We start from the raw sequence: 27,755 nt of genomic DNA, 5'->3' as shown, positions 1-27,755 counted from the left end.
TACGAACGCCGATTATTACAACGATTTGTGACAACGGTTTAGTCCATTTGCCTTTGTTACGAAAAATATTGTCATAGCATCATACACATCGATATGAAAATTTTTGTTGATAACTTACAAATTGATATATAAAATCAGCATATAACTCAAAATTTAGAATCATAACAATAACATATAAATCGATATTAAGAATCAAAATAATAACTTAAATTGATATCAAGAATCAGCAAAAAAATCGATATTAAGATTTAGAACAATATCTTAAATCAGTTTGAAAAATTGTTTTGATATCCTAAAAATAGATATTTAGAATCAAAACAATATCTTAAATCGATATTAAGAATCAAAACATTTTCTTAAATCGATATGGAAAATCCTATTGATATAATAAAAATCGTTGTAATGTTTAGTCAATTTGCCTTTGTTACGAAAATATTGTCATAGTATAACGCAAATCAATGATCAAATATCATATAAATTGATATAAAATATCTTGTTTATAGCTTATAAATTGATATAACGAATCATCTTCGTAATCGAGGGTTTAGGTATAGGGTTTAGTTTATAGGTTTTAGGGTTAGGGTTTAGGGTTTAGTAATATATTAAGGGTTTATGGTTTAGCATTACGATTTAGTAAGATATTAAAGGTATAGGGTTAGGGTTAGGGTTTAGTAAGATATTAAGGGTTTAGGGTTATATTAAGGGTTTATGGTTTAGCATTACAGTTTAGTAAGAAATTAAGGATTTGGGGTTAGGGTTTAGTAAGATATTAAGGGTTTTGGGTTTAGTAAGATATTATGGATTTAGAGTTTAGGTTAAGGGTTTAGTAAGATATTAAGGGCTTCGGGTTTAGATTCAAGGTTAAGGGTTAGGGTTTAGGGTTTAGGGTTTAGGGTTTAGGGTTTAGGGTTTAGGGTTTTAGGGTTAGGGTTTAGGGTTTAGGGTTTAGGGTTTAGGGTTTAGGGTTTAGGGTTTAGGGTTTAGGGTTTAGGGTTTAGGGTTTAGGGTTTAGGGTTTAGGGTTTAGGGTTTTAGGGTTAGGGTTAGGGTTTAGGGTTTAGGGTATAGGATTTAGGTCTAGGTTTTAGGTTTTAGGGTTAGAGTTTAGGCATTAAGATTTTAAGGTTCCTGCTTTAAACGTATAAATCAGTGCTTCAAGCGTACAAATCAATATAGAAACCACACCCTTCATGAGTACATATAGTTGTAACATTTGAACTTCAACATTAAACATCATTGTACGATTTAGCAAACTTGATTACAAATCTTGATAACTTTATAAATTATAAATCTCTACCACATTAAATGTATAAATCATTGTTGCTTTAAATGTGTAAATCATGAATCATAAATCGCCACAACGATTTGCCTTTGTTACGAAAATATGTGTCATTTATTTGTAAAAGAAACATCATTTCACATCCCGCTCGTTGTCAAAAATCGATATGCCTTGTGAGACCTGGATTCCGATTGTGATTGCGATTTAAGTAATGACGTCTATGTAAGCAACAACGATTTGTCTTTGTATATAAAATATTAGAATAGTATAACACAAAACGCTGTTGTAGTAACATATTATCGATTTGCGAGATATTTTTTTGTTTGTTAATATCGATTTGTAAGCTATTATTCTAAATTTCTGTATCGATTTGCAATATATTATGGATATGTATATCGATTTATAACATATTATGTGTTTGCTAGTATCGATTTGTAGGATATTGAAACATGTGTGTGCGACATTTACATTATTGCACGATTGCGGTGGCAATGTGCGTATTCAAATTGTTGTTCATTTAGTGATTAAAGTTGAAATTGCTTCACAGCGTCGTATATGTCATTAAATTGTTGTCTCTTGAATCACTATTGTCAACACACATATACAATAAGTCATTTCTTTTATTGGCACGGTAAATAACAACTCAATGCATAGTATAGTGCGATGCAACTGACGACCATGACAGATAACATGAAGAATGATGTGCATATAGATTTAATTTTGCATGGTCGACAAGAAGAAATCCTTTTGTCTCATAAGTACACGTAGTTTTCATTCTCCTCCTTCTTATTCCTTTGCATTTCCTTCTCTTTATCATCCTTCTTTTTCTTCTTCATCTTTAGTTCTTCCTCATCTTTCTTCGTTTGCTTTTCATCTTCAATATCTGATGGATCAGGCTCCACATAATAAATATCCAATAATTTGTTTCTGTCTTTTTTATTCTCAATGATCTTTACATAACCCTCATATATATCAGATTGGCGGATGATTTCTCCAAGAGTAATCCCCTCAAACAGCGAAGGCTTTCTTGTCTTACGAATTATGGTCATTACAAACCTACACAACACATAAATTTAACTGCATCATTGTATGTTACAACTGCTTTCCCAAATATATATTACTACAAATTATCACATTCATTACACAATCACCAACATTACAAGCCGTCGTAATATTCGGCTTTATAAATAAATATTGTTGTACGATTTAGCAAAATTAAGTACAAATCTAGGTAACTTCATATTTACACATCGCTACTGCATCAAACATATAAATTGTTGCTGCTTCAAACATATAAATCATTGTACAAATTACACCCTTCATAAGTACATATCATTGTAACGTTTTTGCTTCCTAAGTAAACATCGTAGTATGGTTTAGCAAACTTAAGTACAAATCGTGGTAACTTTATAAATCATAAATGCACATGACTACTGCTTCAAACGTATAAATCATTGGTACATCGAACGTACAAAGCACTCCTTTAAACGTACAAATCGTTGTAGAAATCGAACCCTTCATAAGTACATATCATTGTAAATCATAAATCGTTATTGCATTAAATGTAAAAATCGTTGTTGCTTTAAATGTATAAATCATGAATCATAAATCGCAAATCGCAAATCGCTACTGATTCAAATGTATAAATCGTTGCTACATCGAACAAATCACCATTGTATTAAATTTATAACTCTTTGTTAATTTCAAACTTACAAATCGTTGTAGAAATTTAGCCTTTGTAAGTACATATCGTTGCCTTTCATGACTCTTGTTTGAGTATGAAAATAAGTGTTATTTAGCATGTATAGTACAACTACTTATAAAATTTAGCATTCGGATTTACAAATCGATTTGTTTATATAACGAAAACTTACACAAAACTCACCTTCTAGGACACAAGTTTTGCTAATTCGACAGTGGAGGAGAAACACCTAGAAGGTAGATGCAACCGATGGTGGCAACAGTGTTCCGACTATGCTCCGACGGCAGCAAACGACGACAAAGGGTGCTCTGGCGGCAGCAGACGACGGTAAAGGGTGCTCAGGCGGCACTAGATGATGACAGAGGCTGCATCGTCAAAGGGAGCTTCTGTTACAGTAGATGGTGCATTGTCAAAGGGTGATCCAGAACATTTAGGGTGACATATTGCGAGGAAATTCAGTTAAAGTAGAGGAGTTTACTCCTTAGGGCAAAAACGATGATGATTTTAACCCTTTATGGCAAGAGGACATTTTTGTTCTTTACTCAAAATATTGTTTTATGACGCCAATGGCGAGAAAGGGTACTTAAGTATTTGCAAACTCTGGCGGGAGGTCATTTTTGTCTTTTACTCGAAACATCATTTCATGGTGCTAATGGCAGGAAAGGGTACTTAAGTCTTTGCAAACACACCACACTTCGATGCTAAGTGATGCAAATACACACGAGGAAACGAGCTCCATGTGCTTACATATGTGGCGCTCATTCAGACCCGAGGACATGCACCTGTGTGTTCCAGGGGGGAACATATAACCTACTTCGCTGGTCATGGGTTTGTGCACGTCGATGCTTGTTGGACTTTAGCATGCTTGGCATATTAATGTTTTTTACTGGCTTAGGTTTTCTTTTTTTTATAACCAAAAGAAACTGCAATCTGCACCCGGTACTAAGACCTGGCCCTCATAAAACTTCGAAGCTAGGACCCTTGCTGTGGGGCTTATGATACACGTTGGCTTGCTCCGAGGGATGATGTCAATGAATCAAACCTTGACAGACCGTCTAGCAGCCAAGGCCCCACCCCACGTCAACCCCAACCTTGGAGCTTTTACCAGCTTAGGCTGATTGGCCCAAAACTGGTCAGGTCAGTGATCAGTCACATGGACATGCCATTTTGGTGGTATTACAATGGAATGCAATGGCACAAACATTGTAGTTTTAATAAAACCACTATAAATATATTTCATATATTAATTTATCATAAATAAAAAAATTCTTATAACATATAAAAAATCACCCACGTCTATTTTATTTAAGTTTAATTCATTTGATATAATGAAAGAAAAAAATGTTTCCCCTTCATAGTGAGTTTTAAGATTTTATCCAGCAAATCTACTCACCATGTTTTTACTTGTGTAGTATTCAGTTTCTTTGGCAGTGTAAATATATAGTAAAATTATGGCCACAAGTTTCTAATGGCATCCCCATTTTTTCTTATATGAATCAGATGACTTGGTATTTGCCCTAAATGTATCACAATGTTTTTTGAATTTTTAATAGATAAAAATGAATTATCTGGCAATTTTTTAAGATTAAATGATATTTGATTATTTGTTTTTAGTAATTATCAAATTTTAATTGATTATATTATCAATTAATCATTGATAATACTTAACTTATCAAATATTAAATAACGTGGGTTGGCACGAGATCCAATTGATCGGCCCAAGTCAATCCAAAGCCCTTTTTGGTTTTCTCATTTCATGGTTTTTCACACTTTGGTTTTTCTCCCTCTTTTGCCTATAAAATGGCTTTCACTCTGTCTTTTCATGTTTTACTCTCTCATCTCTCTCTACCACTCTCGTCTTCTGAAAGCCACTGACAATGACTTCCGTCAACGCAACCACACCAGCGCCACCATCCCTGACGCTTGTCCTCCATCCACCGACGACATCACCACTTACTCAAGGGAGGAGTTGTATCCTCCTCTTTTACTTGAATCGTCGTCATCAAGCACACATATCGGTACATTGTCATACTCACACATATTTTTTTTCTTGTGACACGGAACCTAAGATACACGCCCAAGTCCTCGTACACATTTAAATTTTTGGCAAGTGTGACCCACAACGCGTAGTTCAAAAGAAAATTCTTCAATTTTTTTTGGGGGATTTCTTAATTTGTAAAACTTCACAGATTTCAAAGTAGGAAAAAATACACTAAATCGTATATTCGTATGGTTCTATTTCATGCAAGTTAGAATAGAGATTTACGCTTAGGTTTCAAATATTACTCTGACGTAAATGATGCACACAAATAGATATATAAATATATAAAGTGATTGGTAGCTGCTCACACGTTAGGTGTTAAATGGGTTTTTAAATCTTTTTTATTTTATTTGTAACTTCTGACCATACATATGTGATCTATGTACTTGATTTTAGTAGAGATCAATTATTAAAATGTTCGATTCTGACACATGAGTGGTTCTTTATAAGGTTCAAAAAAACAATAGTAAATAATCTTTGTAAATTTTTGAGGCTCCAAATATCATTTTTTTCATAAAAAACACATGTTCCAAGTAGGGGTGGCAATCGTGTCAGGTTGGCGGGTTGACCCGACGGGTTGGAGGGTCAGCATACCTCAACCCGAACCTGACCCATTTATTAAACGGGTCGGCTATGGCAAACACGAACCCGACCGATTTAATAAATGGGTAACCCAATACGACCCACCAGCCCATTTAATAAATGGGTTGGGTCGGGTAAACAGGTTCTTAGGTTCTCGGGTCAGGTTGACGGGTTGGCAGACGGGTTGGCGGGTTGACCCACCCGACTAACCCGTTTATTAAACGGGGCAACCGGGTTGGCAGGTTGGCATACCCCCAACCCAAACCCGACCTGTTTAATAAATGGGTTATGCGGGTCGACCCGTTTATTAAACGGGTTGACTTAAGCCCAACCCGAACCCGCCTAAGACGCGGGTTGGCGGGTCGTGTTAGGTTTTGCCACCCCTAGTTCCAAGTGTGGATTCCTCGTAAATCGACCATGCTCAACACATTTATGGGGTCAAGATTGCAAAAAAAATAATGGAATGGCAAAAAAAAAATGGTTAGTGAGCAATTACCAATATCTCTCTCTCTCTCTATATGTATATATTATGCACATGTCATGTTTAAATTACGTACATTGAAAGATTAAATGTTGTAAGATATTAAATACACATGCTTCATGTTTAAATTATGAATATTTTGGATATTCATTGTTGTTTATGCATGCTTTAAAGTTCAAATAATGCAATAGACATTTAGAGATAATTAGAGTCTTTTTTGCTCTTGACCAACATGTAATCTATAAAATATGATATTGGAAGATGTTAACCTTGTTATTGTGAAACCTGAACATATATCAAGTTATTTCGATATATATATATATATATATATATATATATATATATATATATATATATATATTCAGAAAATTTGGGTTGTTCAATTTGACCATATTGAGATTTGAATATTGTTTATAGTAAATTTCATATTTGACTATATTGACTTTCCGATTTGCCTATATTGGTTTTCAAGGAAGAATACTTTAACACTTATGAAAATTCATGAACTATATATATATATATATATATATATATATATATATATAAAGGACTGATAAGTAGATGTGGATAGTGTATAGATACTTGGTAAAGTGGACATACCACGATTGAGCACTTATGCAAAAGCATTGTTATGCCTTGGATTTTGGATTTATGTAATGCTTGTGGATTACCGTTATCTTATGTACTTGTATATAACTTGATAGATAAAACTTCAAGTGATCTAAAACATATTCAATCAATGACTGTAAATATTATAAATATTGAAATAAAGACTCGATGTTCACACAATGATTTAAGAAATATGCCTTGATAATACAAACTCTTAGTTAGTATTTGTATGTTTGAAATGCTGCCATTAACATTATAATATTTTTGATAAACCACTTGTGATATTGTGGTTTGAAAAGGTAAGCATTGTAACATATGTTCATGAATGTGTATCATGGCTATAAATGCTAGAGTTATTTATCACTTATGTCAATCATAGAATCACACTCTATCGTCTTTCGTTGTTGGACTTGTTTTGACATGTTAACTTTTGACGTTGAACAATTTCAATGCAATATATATCACTTGAAGTTTTGGTTGAAATGAATCGTGAAATTAGGATTCTCCGGTTGAATCAATGTGTATGAGTTCAAACTAATTGAGATTCAATATTTTGTGTGGTGTATTTCACTTGTAATCTGCTATAGGTTTGCTAATTTAAATTAATTAAACGATTTATGTTGTGCTACCAATTTGATTTCAAAAGAATCAATTATAACAAAAGTTTTAATTTTCTTAAATTTCTCAAGTTAAAAAATTTGAAGCATTACACTAAAGATTGGATGTAAAGTCGATCCCACATCGTGGGTCCTTGTGTCCACGTTTGCTTTGTGACATAACTTTATCCTCTTAACTCGACTTAGGTGAATGATATCTCAAAATAAATTGACTAATATATGTTATGAATGCTAGAACTTTATGTGTGGGTGGGTTGCTTTTGAACTTCATCAAAATAAAGCATTTTGATGTGACATTGTTGTAACATAAGCATATAACTTTGTTTCTTAGAATTTTTTTATTTGCAAAACAATAACAAAATGTCGACACAACGTCATTTGGGTCCAATTTAAGTTTACAATATCGTTCAACCCTAACTCCAAACTAAAATGCATAAAAACTCATGTCCACTCGTAAGGTTGGGCAGCATAGTGACAAATATCCCTAGATTTATGAAAAACTGGCTAGAAATTGCTTGAAAGTTTAAAAAGGCAATTTCTTGGGCAATTTTTAAAATATCGTGAGATTTATGAAAAAACATAAATACTGCAATTTAAACATGATATTTATGTTTTAAACAGCTATTTATCATAAAAAAACTGTGTATTCTTATTTTTAAATAAATTTTACTGATTTTTTTATTATATTTTTTTTAATTACATTTTTTATTCCTATGATTTTACCGAAAAAACACGAGAAACTCAAAAGCTAAAAAGAAAGCTCTAAAAGTGGACAATGGGTCCAACAAAGTCAAATGGTCCAAATCCTGCACCTCTCTAAGAATACGCTAAGCAGGCTGATTAGAGTTTAGCCCATGGGCTCAATGGACAGGCTGCAGATCAGACCCGAGCCGACTTGAACCACATTTACGGCGATCACATGACGAGCTTGACTGGGTCTGGCCCATAAATGACCAAATCAAGTCCACCCAAAAAGACACGCTTGGACATAAAATAAATTAAATAAAATATTGTTTAGTCAAACTATCTGTGTAAAATGCGTTAAATCCACGCATTTAATCCAAATAGGGTGAGAAAACATAATGAGATATTTCACTAAGATCCATAGCCTTGGTGTTTGCGTAAACAAAGAACCGGGTCACTTAATGGGCCGGCATAGGGTGTCAAGGGATCGACTTTGGTTCAGATCCAGGTGGAACCGGACTTGATCCGATTTCTGGGTATGGTATTAGGTCCAGACCCAGGTCTAATGGGATATACTTTAAGAGAAGCTACACCTGGACCGGATAAGAACTACATGACCCATACCTGGTAAAACAATATTTTTTATCATTTTTACATTGAAAATTTGTAGGTCGAGCCCGGGTCTGGTGTAAAAAATCACAAACTATACTCGGGTCTATGTATTAATTGAACCTTCGAGTCTGGACTTAGGTCTTAATCAGGTCTTTTTATTTATCACCATACCCGGATCCTATAGGTTTTGGTACACGACCGGTCCGAGTAAACCCTGCCCACTGACACTCTTAGGCGGCTAGACCTACCTCCCTGTGAGGTATAACATGCGATTGCGGACATGTTCACCCAGCCTTACGTGCCCCAACCATGATAAAGCAATGGACAGCCTCCGTGCGCCAATGGGATTTGATCATGAGTGTTCAGCTTGACACTGGACCTTGCAGGCCACATGGTAACCACCGTGGTGAGGAAAAAAAATCCACCAACATATTGATTATTACATTTAGGTACTTTCCTTTGTCATTTATGTTTCGGATACATGCTCGATCCTAAAATCATTAAGTCGACATTGTTCATTCAAACCCAATGCTGTCACTATAGGATATTTAATGAAAGACATTAAGTTATGCCGTTTCATTAGAAAATGATAAAAACGTTATTTTGCACTTCAGGCGGGGTATTTAAAATGCTGGAGGATAAAACGTGGTCTTAAAATGCAAAAATGTTTCAATTGGGCAGTTATTTGCAAATAGCTATTAAGTTAGTCACTTTTTTTGTAAGTTGTTATTTTCAAAATGAAGACATTACAGTCTTTTTTTTTTCCAAAGTATATGTCCTTGTCACACCCCAAGATGATGATGACCTATGGCTCCGCGTGGTTGGTAGGAGCTGTCAGTCCACGTCTCCTTGTCGTGGGACGTTGCAGGTTCAAAATTCTCCGAATAACTGGTGGGGGTCTGCCTAACCCCAACTTGATGGTGCAGTTCGTAGTGGGTTGGGAGGACTTCAAGGTTTTCACCAACTAAATACGTGTGGTTTTCTGGTGTTCTTGACTTAAAAAAAAAATGAAAATGATGTAGTGAAATACGTTAGACATGGCCAATAGTGAGCTGAGCTAACTTGGGATTGGCTCGACTTGAGCTTGTTGAAAAATAAATGAGTCGAGCTTGAACAAAGGTTTTGGCTCGGTACATGTAAACAAGCTGAGCTTGAACAAGCTTGATAAACCCGATTAAGCTCGCTTCACATAGTTATATAAATAGATTAGTGGGCAGGGAGGACTCAAAGGTTTTCACCAACTAAATAAGTGTGGTTTTCTTTGCTCTTGACTTAATAAAAAATTTGAAAATATAGTGAGATACGTCAGACATGGCCAATAGGGAGCCGAGCTAGTTTGGGCTCAGCTCGAGCTTGTTTGAAAATAAATGAGTCAAGCTTGAACAAAGGTTTAGACTCATTACAATTAAACAACCCGAGCATGAACAAGTAATCCAGCTCGGTTAAGCTTGATAAACCCGATTAGGCTCGCTTCACATAGTTATATAAATAAATTAAAATTTACATATGTGCATTATTTTCTATAATTGAACACAAATCAAGCTTCATGTCTGTTATCGCCTAGAAAGATCAAACTTTATGTTAGTTATCGCCAGAAAAAAAAATCAGTAAGTTGTCGCCTGAAAGACCAACAATTAAATTTATAGGCTATAAAGAACAATAATAAATTGGTCACCTTTATATTCTTTGACTTGCAGTTAGCAATGGTATACTATTTTAGGGTCATCCAAGTTATTATCCGAAAAGAAAAACTGTAATTTGAATTTCCAACAATCATCAAGTCTATTAATCTTGTTTGTTTTTCTCCCACAAAATATTAATTAAAATTCCTTTTACACATCCTAACGCACTGCAACTAGGGGTGGCAATTTCTGACACGACCCGCCAACCCGCCTCTTAGGCGGGTTCGGGTTGGGCTTAAGCCAACCCGTTTAATAAACGGGTCGACCCGCGTAACCCGTTTATTAAACAGGTCGGGTTCGGGTTGGGGGTATGCCAACCCGCCAACCCGGCTGACCCGTTTAATAAACGGGTTAGGCGGGTGGGTCAACCCGCCAACCCGCCAACATGACCCGCCAACCTGCCAACCCGATCCGTCAACCCGCCAACCTGAAAACCCGTTTACCCAACCCAACCCATTTATTAAATGGGTTGGCGGGTCATGTCGGGTTACCCGTTTATTAAACGGGTCGGGTTCGTGTTTGCCACAACTGACCCGTTTAATAAACGGGTTGAGTTCGGGTTGAGGTATGCTGACACGCCAACCCGACCCGATTGCCACCCCTAACTGCAACAAACAAAACCAACTCATTAGCCATCGGCCCATTTGATAATGAGCGATGGCAGCCAGTGTTAAATATAGTTCTCACGAAAATCTTGAAATACTAAAGAAAACTCACTTTTTAATAAAATACCTGAAATATAATAAATAATAATACAACAAACCTAAAATACGTGAAAGCGTTTTACCATGTTAATAAAAACGGCAAAGCGTTTTACCACCGAGGTGGTATCCCATGTGGTAAGCGGGGTCTTGTGTCAATCCGAAGGCCCCAAAACAGCGAAGCGTTTTACCATTGAGGTGGTATCCCATATGATAAGCGGTGTCCTCTGTCAAGGTGAAGACCCAAGATCGAATCCCTCTGCCACATGGGGGTGACTGTTGTTCTGGTAGGGGTCCGCAGAACCCCAACCTGCCTTTTAAAAAAATAATGTTAGACCAGGATCGAATCCCTCTGCCACTTGGGGGCGACTATTGTTCTGATAGGGGTCAGCCTAACTCCAGCTTGCCTTTAAAAAAAAAAATAATGTTTTATCTCTCCCCTATACTCCCAGTCCTGGAACTTAAGGTGCTTTTCTGCAAATAGCAAATCTAAGAGCATACACTTTTATAAATTCGCCCTACTCAAAATTCAAATACTCCTTGTCAGGCCTTTCAAAAAAGCCCCAATAAAGATTGGGGTAGTGGGGTGAGGCCTTGGCTGATTAACAGCGTCGTCCTTTTGTGAAAACCATTGCCTAGCATAGGTTTCGGGGGCAGGGGTCCTAGCTTCGGAGTTTTACGCTTCCGGTATGATGACCGTAGGCATGGCAAGCTGAGCCAGCGCGATCAGATCTTTTTGCCGGCAGGGGGTCCTAGCCTCAGGGTTTTACGCTTCCGGTATGACGACCGTAGGTATGGCAAGCTGAGCCAGCACGACCAGATCTTCTTGCCGGCAGGGGCCCTAGCCTCAGGGTTTTATGCTTCCGGTATGACGACCGTAGGTATGGCAAGCTGAGCAAGCGCGACCAGATCTTCTTGCCTGGAGCATCTTTTCGGGTATTAAATTAAAAAAAAATCCTTTAAAAAAATTTCCCTTTTCGGATAAAAAAAGCCGCATTACGGCATGGCATGGCATAAACGTTAAAATTCATATGAAAGAGGGCATTTTTACACGACTCTGTTCTTGGCAATCGCTAACATTCGACGTAGAAGCCTCCCTTCTTAGACTATTCTTTCTTCCTCTCCTCCTTAGGGTTTTCAAAATCGACGTCCAGAGAGAGAGAGAGGGAGAGAGATCGCCCGTCTCCTTCTTCCGACGACCACAACCAGACTTCTTGTCTCTCCCCTTCTCCATCTCTCTCTTTATGGTTTCTGCTTGTTGCTCGCACTGATCTAAGATCGTAAAAACCGCATAGAGGTATTTCTCCTTCCCATACAGCGATCGATTCGCAGTTTTCATCGGAATTTGAGCGTTGTGTCGATAGTGATCCAATCGTACGAATTCAATTGAAAATTCCGCGTCGCAATCGGGAAATTCTGGAACGGCGGAGTCCAATCTTGCGTGGGTGGTGGAGTCGTGCGTCGATAATTGATAATTGTATCGAAGAGTAGGAAAATTTTGGGATCAATTTGGGGGATTTTGTTCTGGTGGGTTGTTTTCTTTGGGCGAGTGAGCTTGGAGGGAAGATTGGGGCCACGATCCCTTTTGTTTATCGTGTTTTAGTTTTGGGTTTCTTGTTTTCGCATTTCTTTTGGGTTTTGGAGGGGAGACGGGATCAGAATTGCGATCTGGGAATGGGCAAGAGCGGACGTGTAGGTGAAATAAACCGTTTCCATGGCAGTAGCTCAACCTACGAAGGGTAATCGTGGAGGATTGGTGATATACGTGGTGGGCGGCGTTCACTTAGATTGTTGTAAATTGAGATTTTTTTTGTTTTGAGCATAATGATCGTATTTTTGAGTTATTTGTAGTTTGGCGAAGAGTTAATATTTGCCTTTGTATTGGTAATGTTTTGTGTAGCTGAATTGCGAGCTTGTCACAGCGGATTCGTGTTGATTTCCATTGGCCTCAACTCTCCTGTTAATGGATTTTTACCATTGTTGGGTCCTAAAATTCCTTGTTATCCAGGCATTGGTAAAATTCTGACCTTTGGCTGTAAGGTCAAAGCAGCTTGATCATTTAATTCGTTTCTTGGGCTCTTGCTCATGAGTTCATTACGCCATTGTATCACTTTCCTTTTCTTTCCTTCTTTTTTTGGGCACAATGTCCAGCATGCATGCCTGGCACCATATGATGCAAACAAATATGGCATTTACTCTTCGTGACATTATAAGGGGATTTTTGATGATCAGATGGGATATTTGTAATACCGTTTCGATCGAGGCATATTTCAATTGTTGATTCCTTTTTCTGCTAGAACACCCAGTAGCTATATGTAATCTAAGGAACCTGTTCCCTCTGTCACATTTTCAAATGGAACAACCCCTCTGATGTGTCAAATGCGATGTTTCATTGGTCATCTTTTATGAGCACAAGTCCTCCTCAGGAGCTATATGTAATATTTACCTCGGTATCTAGATGTACTTGTGCCTGGTTCATTTCTTACCTACACAGACTCTTTATGTCAACATTTTACAAAGGTTTCTGCATGTGTCTTAGTGGCAAGATAGCCAATGCAATTCGTCGGTGCCAACTGTGTGCTAGTGGTGTGAGCACTGCTTTTATTATTATTATAATTAAATTTTGGTTCTTGATATAATACTTCATTTTTGCAGTTGCTGGAATTGACCAAAATGTAGGTTACCTTTCTGCACTATTGATGTTTCCTGATTGCATTAACTTCAAACATAGTTATTCTTGGTCAGGTTGATATATTAATGAGATGAGCTTTTCACATCATACCATTATTTGTTATCCGTGCTTTCCTCAAAGAAGAGAAATAAACAGCTTCTTCTTTGTTATTTTATTACAGGAATACCGTTTCTTTTCAGATCAGTGGCTTCTATGGTTAAATAGGCCTGTTAAGTTGTATGTGGTGAACACGAATATGATTTGGGTTTAAGGTATACCTTCGTTTTGTGATTTATCATGCTTGGTTCAGTAGTTTTTTAGTTTGGACATATATAAGCCTGTTAAGTTGTATGCAGTGAACATGAATATGATTTTGGTTTTAAGGTATAACTTCGTTTTGTGATTTATCATGCTTGGTTCATAAGTTTTTTAGTTTGGACATATCACATGATATCTTGTTTTAATGATCCAATGCATAGGAAGGAGCATGTGGCTTAAAGAAAGAAATGACTCAATCTTGGTCAGATGACACTAATGTTCTTTCAACTTCAACTTCACGCACTAATTCATCCCGAGTGTACACTGAACCTCGTACTCATTCATGCACTAGACAGAGGTGAGAACTGATTTTTTTCATCCGCTAACGTTGTTCATGGCCATCAGAGTTTGATCCTTGAGACAAAGTTACCTTGTTTATGAGCCTAGCTCATTTTTTTTCTTATGCGAGATGAGATCACAATTTGTGTCTGAGTTGAATGCTGCCTGTTCCTTTATTTTGGGTTGCATAGTGAATGTGTCTTGTTTAATAAAAGGTGTTCGTAGATGACATTATTCTTGTGTACATACACATGCATGCATGTATATATGTATGAAAATATGTTTATGCATATAAAACTTATGTTCCATGTAAGGAAAATACATATTTTTAAATTTAGGGTTTATTTTGTGAAATAGAAAATTATATAGAAGTCTTTGGCACTTTGTGTCCGTGTGTGAGAATATGAATTTTTAACTTTGGGGTTCATATTTGACTGAAATTGATAGCTTCAGAAGAGTCTTTTCACAGTTAAATATTGCTTCAAGTGGTCTCGTTAAATATTGTCACAATGGTTTGAGTAGAAGCAATTGATGAAACTACATTACGCCTGAGTATTCTGACTGGTATTTATGTGCTCTGTCAGTGGCAGCAATGTGTTTCAGTTGCTAGCTTGGAGGGAAATTTCTCCTCGAGTAAAGAGGTCAGCAAAAAGACTCTGGGGGGATGCTGCTAGTCAGGATGCAAATTATTGCAGGGCACGATGTGAAGCAACAGATGCAAGACAGCGTCTTCTTTCCTGGTGCTGCACCATTCCCCCCCCCCCCCCACAAGTGTTTGTGTTAATGTTTTAATATTTTTATAAACAATTTTGTTATAATGTTGTGTTATGAGAAGAAGTCAATATCATTCTAGATCATGCCTGTAAATGCATTGATTTCAGTTCCTGATATTTTGGTTTTCCTATTCTGGCATTTACTTTTCAAAGTCAACAAATGCAGATCTTTGTAGCATCATTCTATGGCTTCTATTAAAATTCTAGAATACTTTCTCTATATGTTTCAGGGTTGAAGCAGAGTCATTGAGGCATTTATCTGCTAGGTATTGCCCTTTGGTGCCACCGCCTAGGTCAACAATTGCTGCGGCCTTTAGTCCTGATGGGAAGACCCTAGCTTCAACTCAGTAAGTTTGTACTGCCTTTTGTATTTGTATCCATTTGTTCGTGCTTGTTCCTGATCTGACATGCTTTTCTGCATTATTATGCAGTGGTGACCACACGGTAAAGATAATTGATTGTCATAGTGGAAACTGCTTAAAAGTGTTGACTGGACATAGACGTACTCCTTGGGTGGTATGATGTTGTTAGCTATTTTGATTCATCTAATCTCTTTAGCTTTGTTTCCTATCGTTTAACCATTTAATTAAGAGAAAGCGCCTTCTTGTATAAGGCAGGTTCATTGGCTGAAGCAACATCATGTCCCTTTTTATTTTAAATTTTAACATCTGGGGTTGTTGAAATTTGCTTGCCACTCGGAAGGATCTCAAATTTCAGTGTTCCCTGTCTTTCAAGTTGTTTATTTGTTCTGTAGATTTAAAGAAATTTAGATCATTCAAATATTCTGTAATGAGTTGACTGAGCATGGTAGACTTGGGAAAGAGTGGTAGTTGCTTTCATCATTAAAATAACCACTTGGGAGGGTCTCAAGTTTAGGTGTTTCCATGACTTTCAAGTTGATTTTTCTTCCTGTACATTCAAACAAATTTAGATAATTCAAACACTGTTGTAATAATGAGTTCACTGAGCATGGTCAACATAAGAAATGGTGGATTTCTCATCATGTAGTAAAGAATGAAGTTATGCTCATTAGCAGGCAGCAACACTATATGGTACAGCATTGCCTTCTAGATGGGAAAAGGAAGGTGTGTGTGTGTTGTTGTCACTTGGAATGTTTGGGTTATTGAATTTGTTAAGGTTTATATTATTATTTGGTTGTAATTTTGTGTGGTTCTTTCTTGAGACTTTGAGTTGCTAAGGGTATCTTTGTAAGGTCTCATATCTAAGCTCTTTTTTTTTTCTTCGATAGTTCATTGCCTCATTGGCATTGGTTAATTTGACTTTTCCCGTGTCCATTTGCTTTTGTCAAGTTTTGTTTGGTGAGCTCCAATTGTCTAGAGGTTGGTAGCAGCACCACTAGTTTCATCATGAGGTGCTTTTCTATGGTGACAATTCCCATCATTCTTTATTTTAATTTTGAATCGTTGATAATTCATGGGGCTTGCCTAGTGTGCTGAGAGCTTAATTTTGTTATTCATAATTACCAAACTAATAGTACATGACACATTGGTGCAAATTACCTTGGTTGGGAGGAGTATGACCACAAATGTTGGCCAGCTTGGGTTAGTTTGTTTATGCACAGTTCCTTTATGCAGTTAGTTTGAGGTTACTTGGTTGCACTTAAGTTCAATCTGTAGCCTAGAACTGCTCAGCTCGTCTAGGGCTGTTCAAGCTTGGTTTGGTAGAAGAACGATAAGCACAAGCTCGTGCCAAGTGTTAACAAAAAACTATATATTTCTTTTAAACCTTTACATAAAGTGAATTGCTCGGGACTTCAACTGTCACCTCTTGCATGATAAAAGACCCTTCCCATTGTACCATTGTACCATTGTTGGTTTTTGTGTTAATATTATTCATTCATGCGTTACATGTTTAATAAAAAACTTAAGCTAATCGAGCTTTTGTCAAGCCTAAACCTTATGATTGGGCTTGGCTTATCTATCTAAATGAGCTTTAGTTGAGCCCAAGCTTTTTGCCCACCTTTTCTAGAGCCAATGTACATTTGACAAAGACCATGGCTACTGGGTTGTTTATTTTAGGCTGCATGACTTGCCGCCCTATGGTTATGTTATTATTGAGGCTATTGTTAGTTAAAACAATCTTCCACCATCATCCTAGTTGGCAGCCCATGTCCTATAACTGTGGTAAGACTAATATATCCTCTTGAGGCAAATCAAATCAGGCAGGAGGAGGAGGAAGGGATTGCAGACTCAACTCTCTCTCTTGCCTTTGGGACACATTGACTTATTTTTTAGGCAATCCTGGATGGGCAGTTCAATAGGCTTATTGGAGTAGGGAAAGCAATCACAAGGCACATTTGGAGCTCTCTGTTGGAATTTATGGCTTAGCTGTTAAACATTTGGAGTCCATGATAGTTTTTTTTTGGCTTTTCTATTCATACTTCTAAGATTATGATGGATTTTTGTGTCGCATGAGTATGGGAATGGGGTACGACATGTGTACGAAAAATGACACCGGAATTTCTGAAAACATGGGTATGTGGGTATACAGATGCAAAAGCATAAATATGCTACACTTTACAAAATTCTCTAGATATAAGGATAATAACACTTTTGATGTTGAGCATAGATTAGACATTAACTGGATCATAAGTTGAATAAAATGGGTTTAATTAAGTTTGAAACCACTTCACCTATGTTTAGGTGTACCTATTACTGCTACAGATACTGTCACGAAATGATGCGGAATCCAAGGTACTCAAAACCCAAACCCAATTGCCAAAATGCAATACATATGAATGAAAAAAATAAATACAACAAACACAATACTTTATGAATATGTATCTTCATTAATAATGAACCTTAAAAATACAAAAGAAAAGAAATACATTTAATCTTCACTACAATACACTCAAATCACACAAAAGAACCTAAAACTACCCATCACTCTCTCACCCACAATAGGCACACACACACCCCATATATATAGAGAGAAAAGAGAGGAAGAGATAGAGTAAAGAGAGGAGAGAGAAAGTCCTCTCTAGCCATTAGACTAAAAATCTAGCTGTTGGGCTTTGTTCCCAACACAATTCTAGCTGCTGGGCTGAGTTCCCAACAACTAGACTGTTGGGCTTAGTTCCCAACACAAATCTAGCTGTTGGATTGAGTTCCCAACAACTAGTGTAAAGTCAACTTTAGTTGACTTTACAATGAATATATATGTATATATATATGTACATATATATAATATAAATATTATATATATATAAATATATTAATAAATAAAAATAAATAAATAAATATATACATACAAAAAGGATAGAGTAATCTTAACAGATGCAACATGGGTGTGACATCAAAATGGGAGCATGGTAGAAGTGCCCATGTTATATAGATGGATTCCTTCTTCAACCATTGCGATTTTTATTAACTCTACTCAATGGCTCTATGGTAATTAGCCTAGCTCGTGTTTATGGTTTAATGCAAAAACAATACTTCACTAAGTTTTGGAGTATTCTTTTTCCAACAAGCTTGGTTGTGAATGTGGGACATCACTCTACAAATGTCTCTATGATTCTGAGAGGTTCTTGGTTCAGATATTGCTGTTTGGTCAAATTTAAACTTGGTGAACCTATTATCATTAGCCTAGGCCATGCATGGACTTTAACCCGTAATCCAGCAAGTTTAATTGGTTTGCTAGGATCTGAAGGCCACATATAGCTGACTCCTGATAAGGACAAATACCATCAAGTTCCATTTAAATGTTGAAACTTGCTTGATTAGGTCGGTCTTGTATGCATGGTTGAATCTGGTTTGGTTTAGTATGAAGCAAAGATATGATGTTATTTGGGCAGTGTTAACTTGGTGCATGTTGCATAACTTTATAATTATGCTTGTCTGATAATAAAAGTAAAGAGTTGTACACAAGCAGTCTGCAGTACTGTTACATACTGGAAAGACTATTATACAATAGTTAAAAATTTGGAAAGAGAAAATGCAAATTTTGCCTTGGACTATGGCGTGGAACTTTAGTGTCCAAGTGTCATTTTGACAGCATGACATCGTTATGAAAGCAAAAGATAATTGTGCTCGTAACTTGGGGTTTTATGTGTTCTGATCTTCTGAATCAGTAACTCCTAACATATAAACTATTACAATTTACACTGTATCAAGTTGAGAACATGATGGTTGAGTAACATCTGTTGCGATCCAACAAGTATTCTTGATTTAGTGGTTGGATAATTTCTTGCACCATACACTGCAAGCATATTTATCTGACACAAATTTCTTCTTGATTTTATCTTTTTATGTGGTGCAGTTGGTTCATTTTGGTTCATCTTTTTCTCCCTATGTATGCTAAATGTATGTTGCCTCTTCAGGTGAGGTTTCATCCTGGACATCCAGAAGTGCTTGCCAGTGGGAGTTTGGATCACGAAGTTCGTTTGTGGGATGCCAACAGTGCAGAATGTATAGGATCACGCGATTTCTGTAATTACATTTCTCTAAAACCCAGTTAGATTTCCACTGAATTAGAAACTTGTCTGTTCTAGTAATAGATGAAACCTGTATCATACTCTTAAGTTTATCTGTTTGCTTTATTTTTGAGAAATATTTCTGTATTTAATCCCCATGGATTTAACTGCCTCATATTTCTTCAAGCAGATCGTCCCATAGCTTCTATTGCTTTTCATGCTCAGGGGGACTTGCTTGCTGTAGCCTCAGGTCATAAGGTAATGAATGCTAATTAGATAACTTAGAAGATAATTCTCCTCAGTGCAAGGATTGAAGTTTGCTATACTATTCCTTTTGTTATTTTATTTGTTTTTTAATCAATGGCTTTGTTGCCTTTGATCATTTTCAGCTGTACATATGGCAATACAGCAAGAAAGGGGAGTCTTCTCCTTCAATTGTGCTACGTACTCGTCGTTCACTGAGAGCTGTGCATTTTCACCCTCATGCTGCTCCATTTCTTTTAACTGCTGAGGTAGAGTCTTCTGATGTTAATGTATTCATTCACTATTCACTGTTCTCTTTATATGATAGCTGTCATGTCTAACTTCTTGCAGGTCAATGATCTTGATTCTCCAGACTCGATGACTCTAGCAACATCTCCTGGCTACTTGCATTACCCTCCCTCTGCTGTGTTATTTGCAAATGTTTATTCTACTTCCAGCCAAAATAATGATACTGTGATCAGCACCCAAGCTCCTATGATGACCTTCCCTGGTCTTCTTTTGCCTGCTGCTCTTGTTAAAGAACATGTCTCGTTATCTTCACAGCAAGATAGTATGGTCATTGATTCAAACTCTGGTCCACAAGTAGGGGAATCTTCTCCACAGCTTCAGACAGATAGAAGCACAAGTGACCATGACTATGTAGCAGCTCCCATGGATATATCCTCCTTAGCTTCTAGTTCTAGTAATTTGCCTGAAAGCATTAGTAACTGTATTACTGGGACAGATGGCTTTTGTTTAGACTCTACAGCTGACTTAATGGAAGCTGTTGAGGGACAGTCTTTTGACATGCTTGAGCCAAGAAGAACAGGCAACATCATGGAAAGATCAGATGATGCTAATAATGGGACGATATCGACTGGACCTCCTGTCCATTCAGCACCTCGTGGTACAGATCCTCCACAATCACCTCGCAGGCAGTCCGTCCTGGCAATGGGGGTTTCTCCCACCATCCATCAATCGAGTATTTCTGGAAATTCTAATCTTCAATTTCTACTAAGAAACATTGCTGTTGGACAGCTACATCAGTTTTTGCCACTTGGTGATCCATCATGTTGGGAGTTGCCTTTTTTGCAAGGTTGGTTGATGGGTCAGTCACATGCTGGAATACATCCAATATTGCCTGTTTCTGATGGATCTCAGGGACATTCACTAGGAATTAGAGGAATTGTGTCAGATGTCTCAGCTTCTGATTCACAGGCAGCCCAAAGTGTGGAAGCTGGTCTTGCTTCTTCAGCAGTAACAAGAGGCACTGTCAGATCCAGTTCACGGCATCAATCACGCTCAAGGTTGATGACAAATGTAAGCTCTGGAGAAGCATCTGTTGCTCCTAATTTAGATAATGTTCCCTATACTGGTGCTGGTACACTGGCTTCTGATGTTGTTGCTGCACCAGCATCACTGTCAGCTGCAACTGCTGCTGCAGAGTTGCCTTGCACTGTGAAGCTAAGAATTTGGCCGCATGATAACCAAAATCCTTGTGCACAGCTGGATCCAGATACTTGCCGCTTAACTATACCGCATGCCGTTCTTTGTAGGTATGATGTTTTGGCCAGGTTAAAGCCCTTTTGATTGTCATTTTTGAAAAAAAGTTTTTGATAAAATTAATATTTTCAAAGCAAGTTTTTTTGAAAAATTTCAGAAGTATTTGATGATGCATGGCATTAAAGTGTGTTTGGCTGCCACTTAGAGTTTTAGAAATATTTTATAATTTCTAGAAATAAAAATACTCTTTCCCTGCATCGTATGATACCCCAAAATGCGAAGAGGATAAAAGAAAGCATAATAATTCTTAGACTTTGAATCTGGCCTCCTCCTTTGCCCTTGATCTGCCAAAGCATTAAAAATCCCATCACCAGGGATTTGACTCATGAGGGAGTGCCTGCAGTCCGGTGACTATATGATTCCAATAGTAATTGGGCAAAGGAAGGTGGCTGGTTGGTGGGCCTGCAGTATGGTGTCTCTATGATGCAAATAATAATGGGGCAAAAGAACAAAGCCAAAGAGTTGGAACACAAAATCAAAATCCAGTTGGGAGAGAACGAACCATTCTCCGATGGGAGGCTTTGTTAATATATATAGGGGTATTTTGGTCTTTTTACATAGTTGTTTCTAGAAACAACTATTTTAAATAGGATAGATTCTTTTTACTTTTTTTCTTTTTTTCTTTCATTTTTTGATATGCATTGGGGGTCCCACATATAGTCGTTGGGACCCCCAACGGTCATAAATATGACCGTTGGGGGCTCCCAATGACACTATGTGGGAGCCCCCCAATGGCTCCCTTTTTTCATCCTCTCTTTGTGTATAAATAGGGGTGTTCTCCCCTTGTATTCTCAAGCTTGTGAGTTCATTTTCAATAAAGGTCTTTACTTTTTTATTTGTGTAGCATTTTTGAAGGCTTTTTGTATTGTCCCATAGTGGTTTCTCTTATCTCTCTTTTGTGCCTTTGTGCTTGTTTATTATTGGACATTGTGAATGCATTAGCATTCTTGTATTACATTTTCGCATACTTCATTACATGGTATCAGAGCCATATGGTTCTTGGAGTTGAAGTCGTGACAACGCTTTCTTTCTTCTCTTTTGTCTTTACAATGGAATCCAAGATTGATCTCTCCTTCAAGCTCAATGGCAAGAATTACATGATATGGGCATTCACAATGGAGAATAATCACAAAGAAAAAAAAACTTTGGGGTTATGTAATGGGTTCTATTCCTGAACCTCAACTAAAGCTCACCAAGATAGAAGGAGGTCAAGAGAAAGCTCTTTAAGGAGATGCTCGCCTCAAGGCCATTAAAGAACATAAAAAAGGGTGGAAGATTGAGAGAGGATTCATGCAAAGATTCTTGCATGGTTCATGAACAACATAGAACTCAAGGTACATGCTAACATTGCCAAATTTCGTAAAGCCAATGAGGCTTGGTTATTTATGAAAGGTATGTATATCAAAAAAGATCTTGCAAGAAAAAATGAGTACCACCAAACAAGGTGATTTTAGCATTCAAGATTACTATAATGCTTTAAATCTTCAATGGGATGAATTAGTACTCATAGAGCCTAAGTAGGTTGCCATTGAGGATGTGGAACTTAGGCAAAAATAAATGGAACAAAAAAGTTTTTTTTTTTATTTCTATTTGGGCTTCGTGCCAAGTTTGAGCAAGTTAGATCCTCTCTTTTATATATATCTATTCTTCCTCATTTGGATGATGCTATTGCCGAAATTATTCAAGAAGAAACTCGGCTTCACATGAGTAAGAGTGTTGATGAGGTCTTAGCCGTGTTTAAACCCGACAACAATGTTAAAACATATAAACCCCCACATTTTGGGAGACAAGGTAACTTTACCAACAATAGTAACTATGATGGAGGTAGAAAGATGATTGATTGTCATCATTGTTATGAACCGGGTCACATTAAACCCGCTTGCCCAAAATTTGTTGAAACTTTCAGGCCTAAGGTTGCTTCTGTTGAAGAATCAACTACCAAAAAGGAAGATGAAGACAAGAGTTGAGATCTTAAAGATACACTTGGACAAATTTTCATGGCTCTTCAACAAATTCTCAAAGCTACCTTCTCTACATCGGGTGCCGCCATTGCCTCTACATCACCGCCCGATACATATTCTTGAATTTTAGATTCATGATCATCTTTTAATATGACTCCTCATTAAAATGCTTTAATCAATGTATGCACAAATTCAAAAATATCTTGTGTCTCTACGGCCGATGGAACTTTGTTAAAAATAAAAAGTGTAGGAGCACCAGATTCCAAAAATTCTCAATTTTTTTTGTCCCAAAAGTTAGTTGTTGCAAAACTAAACTTAACTCTTTTTCTGTTTCTCAAATTACCGACCATGGATGTAAAATATTTTTCTCATCTAATGATTGCATTGTGCAAGATCTCCAGTTCGGTAAGCGGATTGAGCAAGGCCATAGGAAGAGAGACCTTTATTTTGGATTATTTGACTTTTCCTTCAAACTCATTTTATACAACTTGACATAAAAGACTTGGACATCCAAGCTATTCAAAAATGTATCTTTTTCTTTTTGTGAACAAATTTTGTAAAGAAAAAGATGACTTGCAAAGATTGTATTATTAAGAAAATGAAATCTATTCCATTTCCAACAAAACCTTTTGAATTTGTGCACTCGGATGCAGGGGGTCCATCTCCGGTTATGTCTAAGGGTAGTTATTCATATTATGTAACATTCATTGATGACTTTACTAGGTATGTATGGATCTACTTTCTTAATTTTAAATCGAAAATTTTCTTATTTTCTAAAGAGTTTACATAAAAGTTAAAAATACATTTCAAAGCCATATATCTATTCTTAGATCCGATTCGGGTGGAGAATATCTATCTAATGATTTCCAAAATTACCTAAAGATAAATGGAATTTGTCATCAAAGATCGTGTCGTAGAACACCTTAACAAAATGGGCTAGCGGAAAGAAAACATAGACATATTGTAGAAACCGCTAGAACATTAATTATTTCTAAAAATTTTCCCAAATTTTTTTGGGCTGAAGCCGTTTTAACCTTATCTTATTTAATAAATTGTATGCCATCATCTATTTTGAAAAATATCTCTCCTTATGAAAAACTTCTCAATATGGCACCCGACTTCGATCGCTTACGTGTTTTCGGTTGCAAATGCTTTGTACTTTTACATAAAAGAGATAAGTTGCCTCCAAAAGCAGTTGAGTGTGTTTTCCTTGGATACAGTGGAAATAAAAATGATATAGATGCTTTGATTTCAAAAATAATAATCTTTATGTTTCCAAAGATGTGACATTCTTATAAAATGAAAATGGTTTTGAAAGTTTTGATAATAAAGATGAAATTGACTATATGTTTTTGTATGATCTTTCTCCAGTGGAAGATATGCATTCCAGTGATGATTCATTGAATCATTTTGAAATAATAGATGACACATCATGAAAACTCTAATATTGAAACATCACCAAGTAGTGATGACATCATTGATTATTCTAAAAACCTTCAAGTTTATACTCTGCGTGAGCAAAACAAACTTATTAGTGCCTTAGAGAATTTTTCTCAAAACAATGAGTCTCTATAAGAAACCTCTCTTAGACGATCTATTAGAGAATCCATTCCACCAAATGGGTTTGTGTCCTATGAAACATTAACACCTAATTATAGGGCTTGCTTAATAACTTTACACTCCCATCACGAGCCCATACATTATAATAAGCCAAAAAGATACCACATTGGATTGAAGCTATGAATATAAAATTAGATGCTCTTAAGAAAGCTAGCACTTGGAAGATAGTTAAACTTCCTCCCAACAAGAAACCTATTGGATGTCGGTGGGGTTTTAAAGTTAAAACTAAAAATAACGAAACTTTAGAACGATATAAAGCAAGATTAGTAGCTAAATGATACTCACACGAATATGGTATTGACTATGAGGAAACCTTTGCAACCGTGGCTAAAATAACTAGTGTTAGGACCCTAATAGTTGTGACGTCAACTAAAAAATGACATATATATCAATTGGATGTTAAAAATGCTTTTCTTAATGAAAAACTAAATGAAGAATTCTATATAGATCCTCTGCCGAGATTTATCATTGATCAGGGAAAAACTCTTAAACTTTTAAAAACATTGTATTGTCTTAAGCAGACTCTCAAGGCTTGGTATGATAGATTTACTAATGTCATGACTAGTCTGGGTTTTCCTTCATGCTATAATGACACTGTTTTCTTTGTAAAAAATGCAGGAACTAGTATTGTTATTCTTCTACTCTACGTAGATGATATGATTATAATAGGGAATGATCAAATTGGTGTTTTACTTAGGATTGTTAAAAGATAATTTTGATATGTTTGACTTAGGATTCTTAAGATATTTTTTAGGAATTGAAGTTGCATACTCTTTCCAAGGATATATACTTTCTCAAATGAAACTTGTTGCATATATATGTAATAAATCTGGAATTTTAGATGATAAGAAGGTGAAAACTCCTAAAGTGATCAATGCTAAATTTAGATTGGAGGATGAGACTCTTCTAGAAGATCCCACACCCTACATACAACTCATTGGCTCTCTCACCTATCTGTCCATTACGAGACCAGATATTGCTCATGCCGTTCACTCTGCTAGCCAGTTTCAGCATGCTCCTACAACTGCTCACATGAGTGTTGTGCTATGAATCGTCAAATACATCAAGAATACTATCACTAAAAGACTATTTCTATACTCATCCTCATCATTAAATTTAATTGCTTATACTGATGCTGATTGGGGAGGAAACCCTAATGATAGAATCTTAACCACTGTTTTTTGTGTCTTTTTAGGAGATTCTCTGATTGCCTAGAGATGCAAAAAGCAACAAAAAGTCTTGCTATCCTCTACTGAAGTCGAATACCGGGCTATGACAAATACCACTATAAAACTTGTTTGGTTACGAAGTCTTCTTAATGATACGAGTGTTGACATTTCGATCCTTCGAAGCTATGCTATGATAACAAAAGTGCAATTTACATTGCCATCAATTACACCTTTCATAAGCGCACCAAACATATAGAGATGAACTGCCACTATGTATGTGATGAATATCTGAGAGGAACAATTACCTTGTTATATGTCACATCATATTATCAGTTGGCGTACTTCTTCACTAAAGCTCTTCCTGCACATTGTTTTATTTTTCTTCTTAGCCAACTTTCGGTCATTTCTCCGTAAAGTTTAAGGGGATGTTAATATATATATATATATATATATATATATATATGTGTGTGTGTGTGTGTGTGTGTGTGTGTGTGTGTCACATGGGTGGGGTACGAGTACGACACAGGTGCAAAGCAATTTTAAAATTTTTACACACGATGACACAATTATATATATATATATATATATATATATATATATATATATATATAACAATAATAAGATCCGACGCCGATACTGTCTTGGATCCGGGTCGGGTCTGGATCCGAACCCGACCAGAGTCCAAATTAAATTTAATAAATGGACAAAAATAGTCGCGGTCAAAGTTGACCGAGTCCAAAATGTGGATGGACTCGGCCCCAATGCGTTGACCGAGTCCGACACTTAGTTGACCGTGTTCGCCCTGTGTCCAAAGCCGCACCCGTGTTCGCCCTGTGTCCGAAGCCGCACCAGTGTCCGCACCCGTGTTGGGGTGTGTCGACTTTTTAGTCGAGTCCGTGTGACTTAGATATATATACGATACCCGATAGGGGTATTTTGGTTTTTTTGCATAGTTGTTACTAGAAACAACTATTTTAAATAGGATAGATTCTTTTTACTTTTTTCTTTTTCTTTTTTCTTTTTTAATATGCATTGGGTGTCTCAGATATAGTTGTTGGGACCCCTCAACGGTCATAAATTAAATATGACCGTTGGGGGCTCCCAACGACACCATGTTGGAGCCCCCCAATGGCTGCCTTTTTTCATCCTCTCTTTTGTGTATAAATAGGGGTGTTCTCTCCTTGTATTCTCAAGCTTGTGAGCTCCTTTTCAATAAAGTTCTTTACTTTTTTATTTGTGTAGCCTTTTTAAAGGCTTTTTGTGTTGTCCCACTGTGGACTTCTCTCTTATCTCTCTTGTGCCTTTGTGATTATCCATTATTTGACATTGTTAATGCATTAACATTCTTGTATTGCATTTCCACATATTTCATTACAAAGCTCACCATCGAGTTGTTGCAGTTGCAAGTGTGGAGGCATTCATGTCGGCAGTTTGCTTGCTGGAAGTTCCATGCTCATGCGTGGGACAAAAGGAAGGCATATATGATTTGAGAAAAGGGAAGGCCTGATATGAGAAGTTAGTTTTCAAAAAACAAAATCGTTTTAAGAAAATAATATTTTGCTATTTTTCCAAAAATGTTTTAAGTTTTCAAAAGTACATTCTTTGGAATAGTGGCAGCCAAACATGCACAAAACAACAATTTTGGAAACATCCAAATAGCTTGCCAGTATTTTGCTTTTTTCTGCTTCTTTTGGTTGGCATATTTTGCAATCCTTCCTGGAAACTTCTTCATAAAAA

General features: G+C 36.6%; 1 protein-coding gene across 5 annotated transcripts in view; it reads left to right on the top strand.

Moving 5' to 3' along the window:
• The first annotated feature begins 12,090 nt into the window (after window positions 1-12,090).
• Window positions 12,091-27,755, top strand: part of LOC149819357 (uncharacterized) — a 50,709-nt gene continuing 35,044 nt past the window's right edge. Inside the window, exons 1-11 of one of the 5 annotated variants that reach the window (XM_089985521.1) lie at window positions 12,093-12,286; window positions 13,842-13,932; window positions 14,140-14,276; window positions 14,842-14,997; window positions 15,261-15,377; window positions 15,462-15,546; window positions 19,370-19,478; window positions 19,653-19,720; window positions 19,852-19,974; window positions 20,057-20,653; window positions 20,744-21,261. In XM_089985521.1, coding sequence (XP_089841647.1) covers window positions 14,167-14,276; window positions 14,842-14,997; window positions 15,261-15,377; window positions 15,462-15,546; window positions 19,370-19,478; window positions 19,653-19,720; window positions 19,852-19,974; window positions 20,057-20,653; window positions 20,744-21,261 — 1,883 coding nt within the window. In that variant the 5' untranslated portion in view covers window positions 12,093-12,286; window positions 13,842-13,932; window positions 14,140-14,166. Of the gene's footprint in view, window positions 12,287-13,038; window positions 13,735-13,841; window positions 13,933-14,139; window positions 14,277-14,841; window positions 14,998-15,260; window positions 15,378-15,461; window positions 15,547-19,369; window positions 19,479-19,652; window positions 19,721-19,851; window positions 19,975-20,056; window positions 21,262-22,329; window positions 22,671-27,755 lie in introns of those variants that run through there. The other 4 variants (XM_089985522.1, XM_089985519.1, XR_016427366.1 and 1 more) reach the window with 4 other exon arrangements.

The sequence above is a fragment of the Nuphar pumila genome, chromosome 13 (genome assembly GCF_984573655.1).
Source record: "Nuphar pumila chromosome 13, dmNupPumi1.hap1.1, whole genome shotgun sequence".
Taxonomy (NCBI): Eukaryota; Viridiplantae; Streptophyta; class Magnoliopsida; order Nymphaeales; family Nymphaeaceae; genus Nuphar; species Nuphar pumila.
Note: the sequence above shows the minus strand (reverse complement) of the source record. Positions and strands in the feature narration are given on the sequence as shown.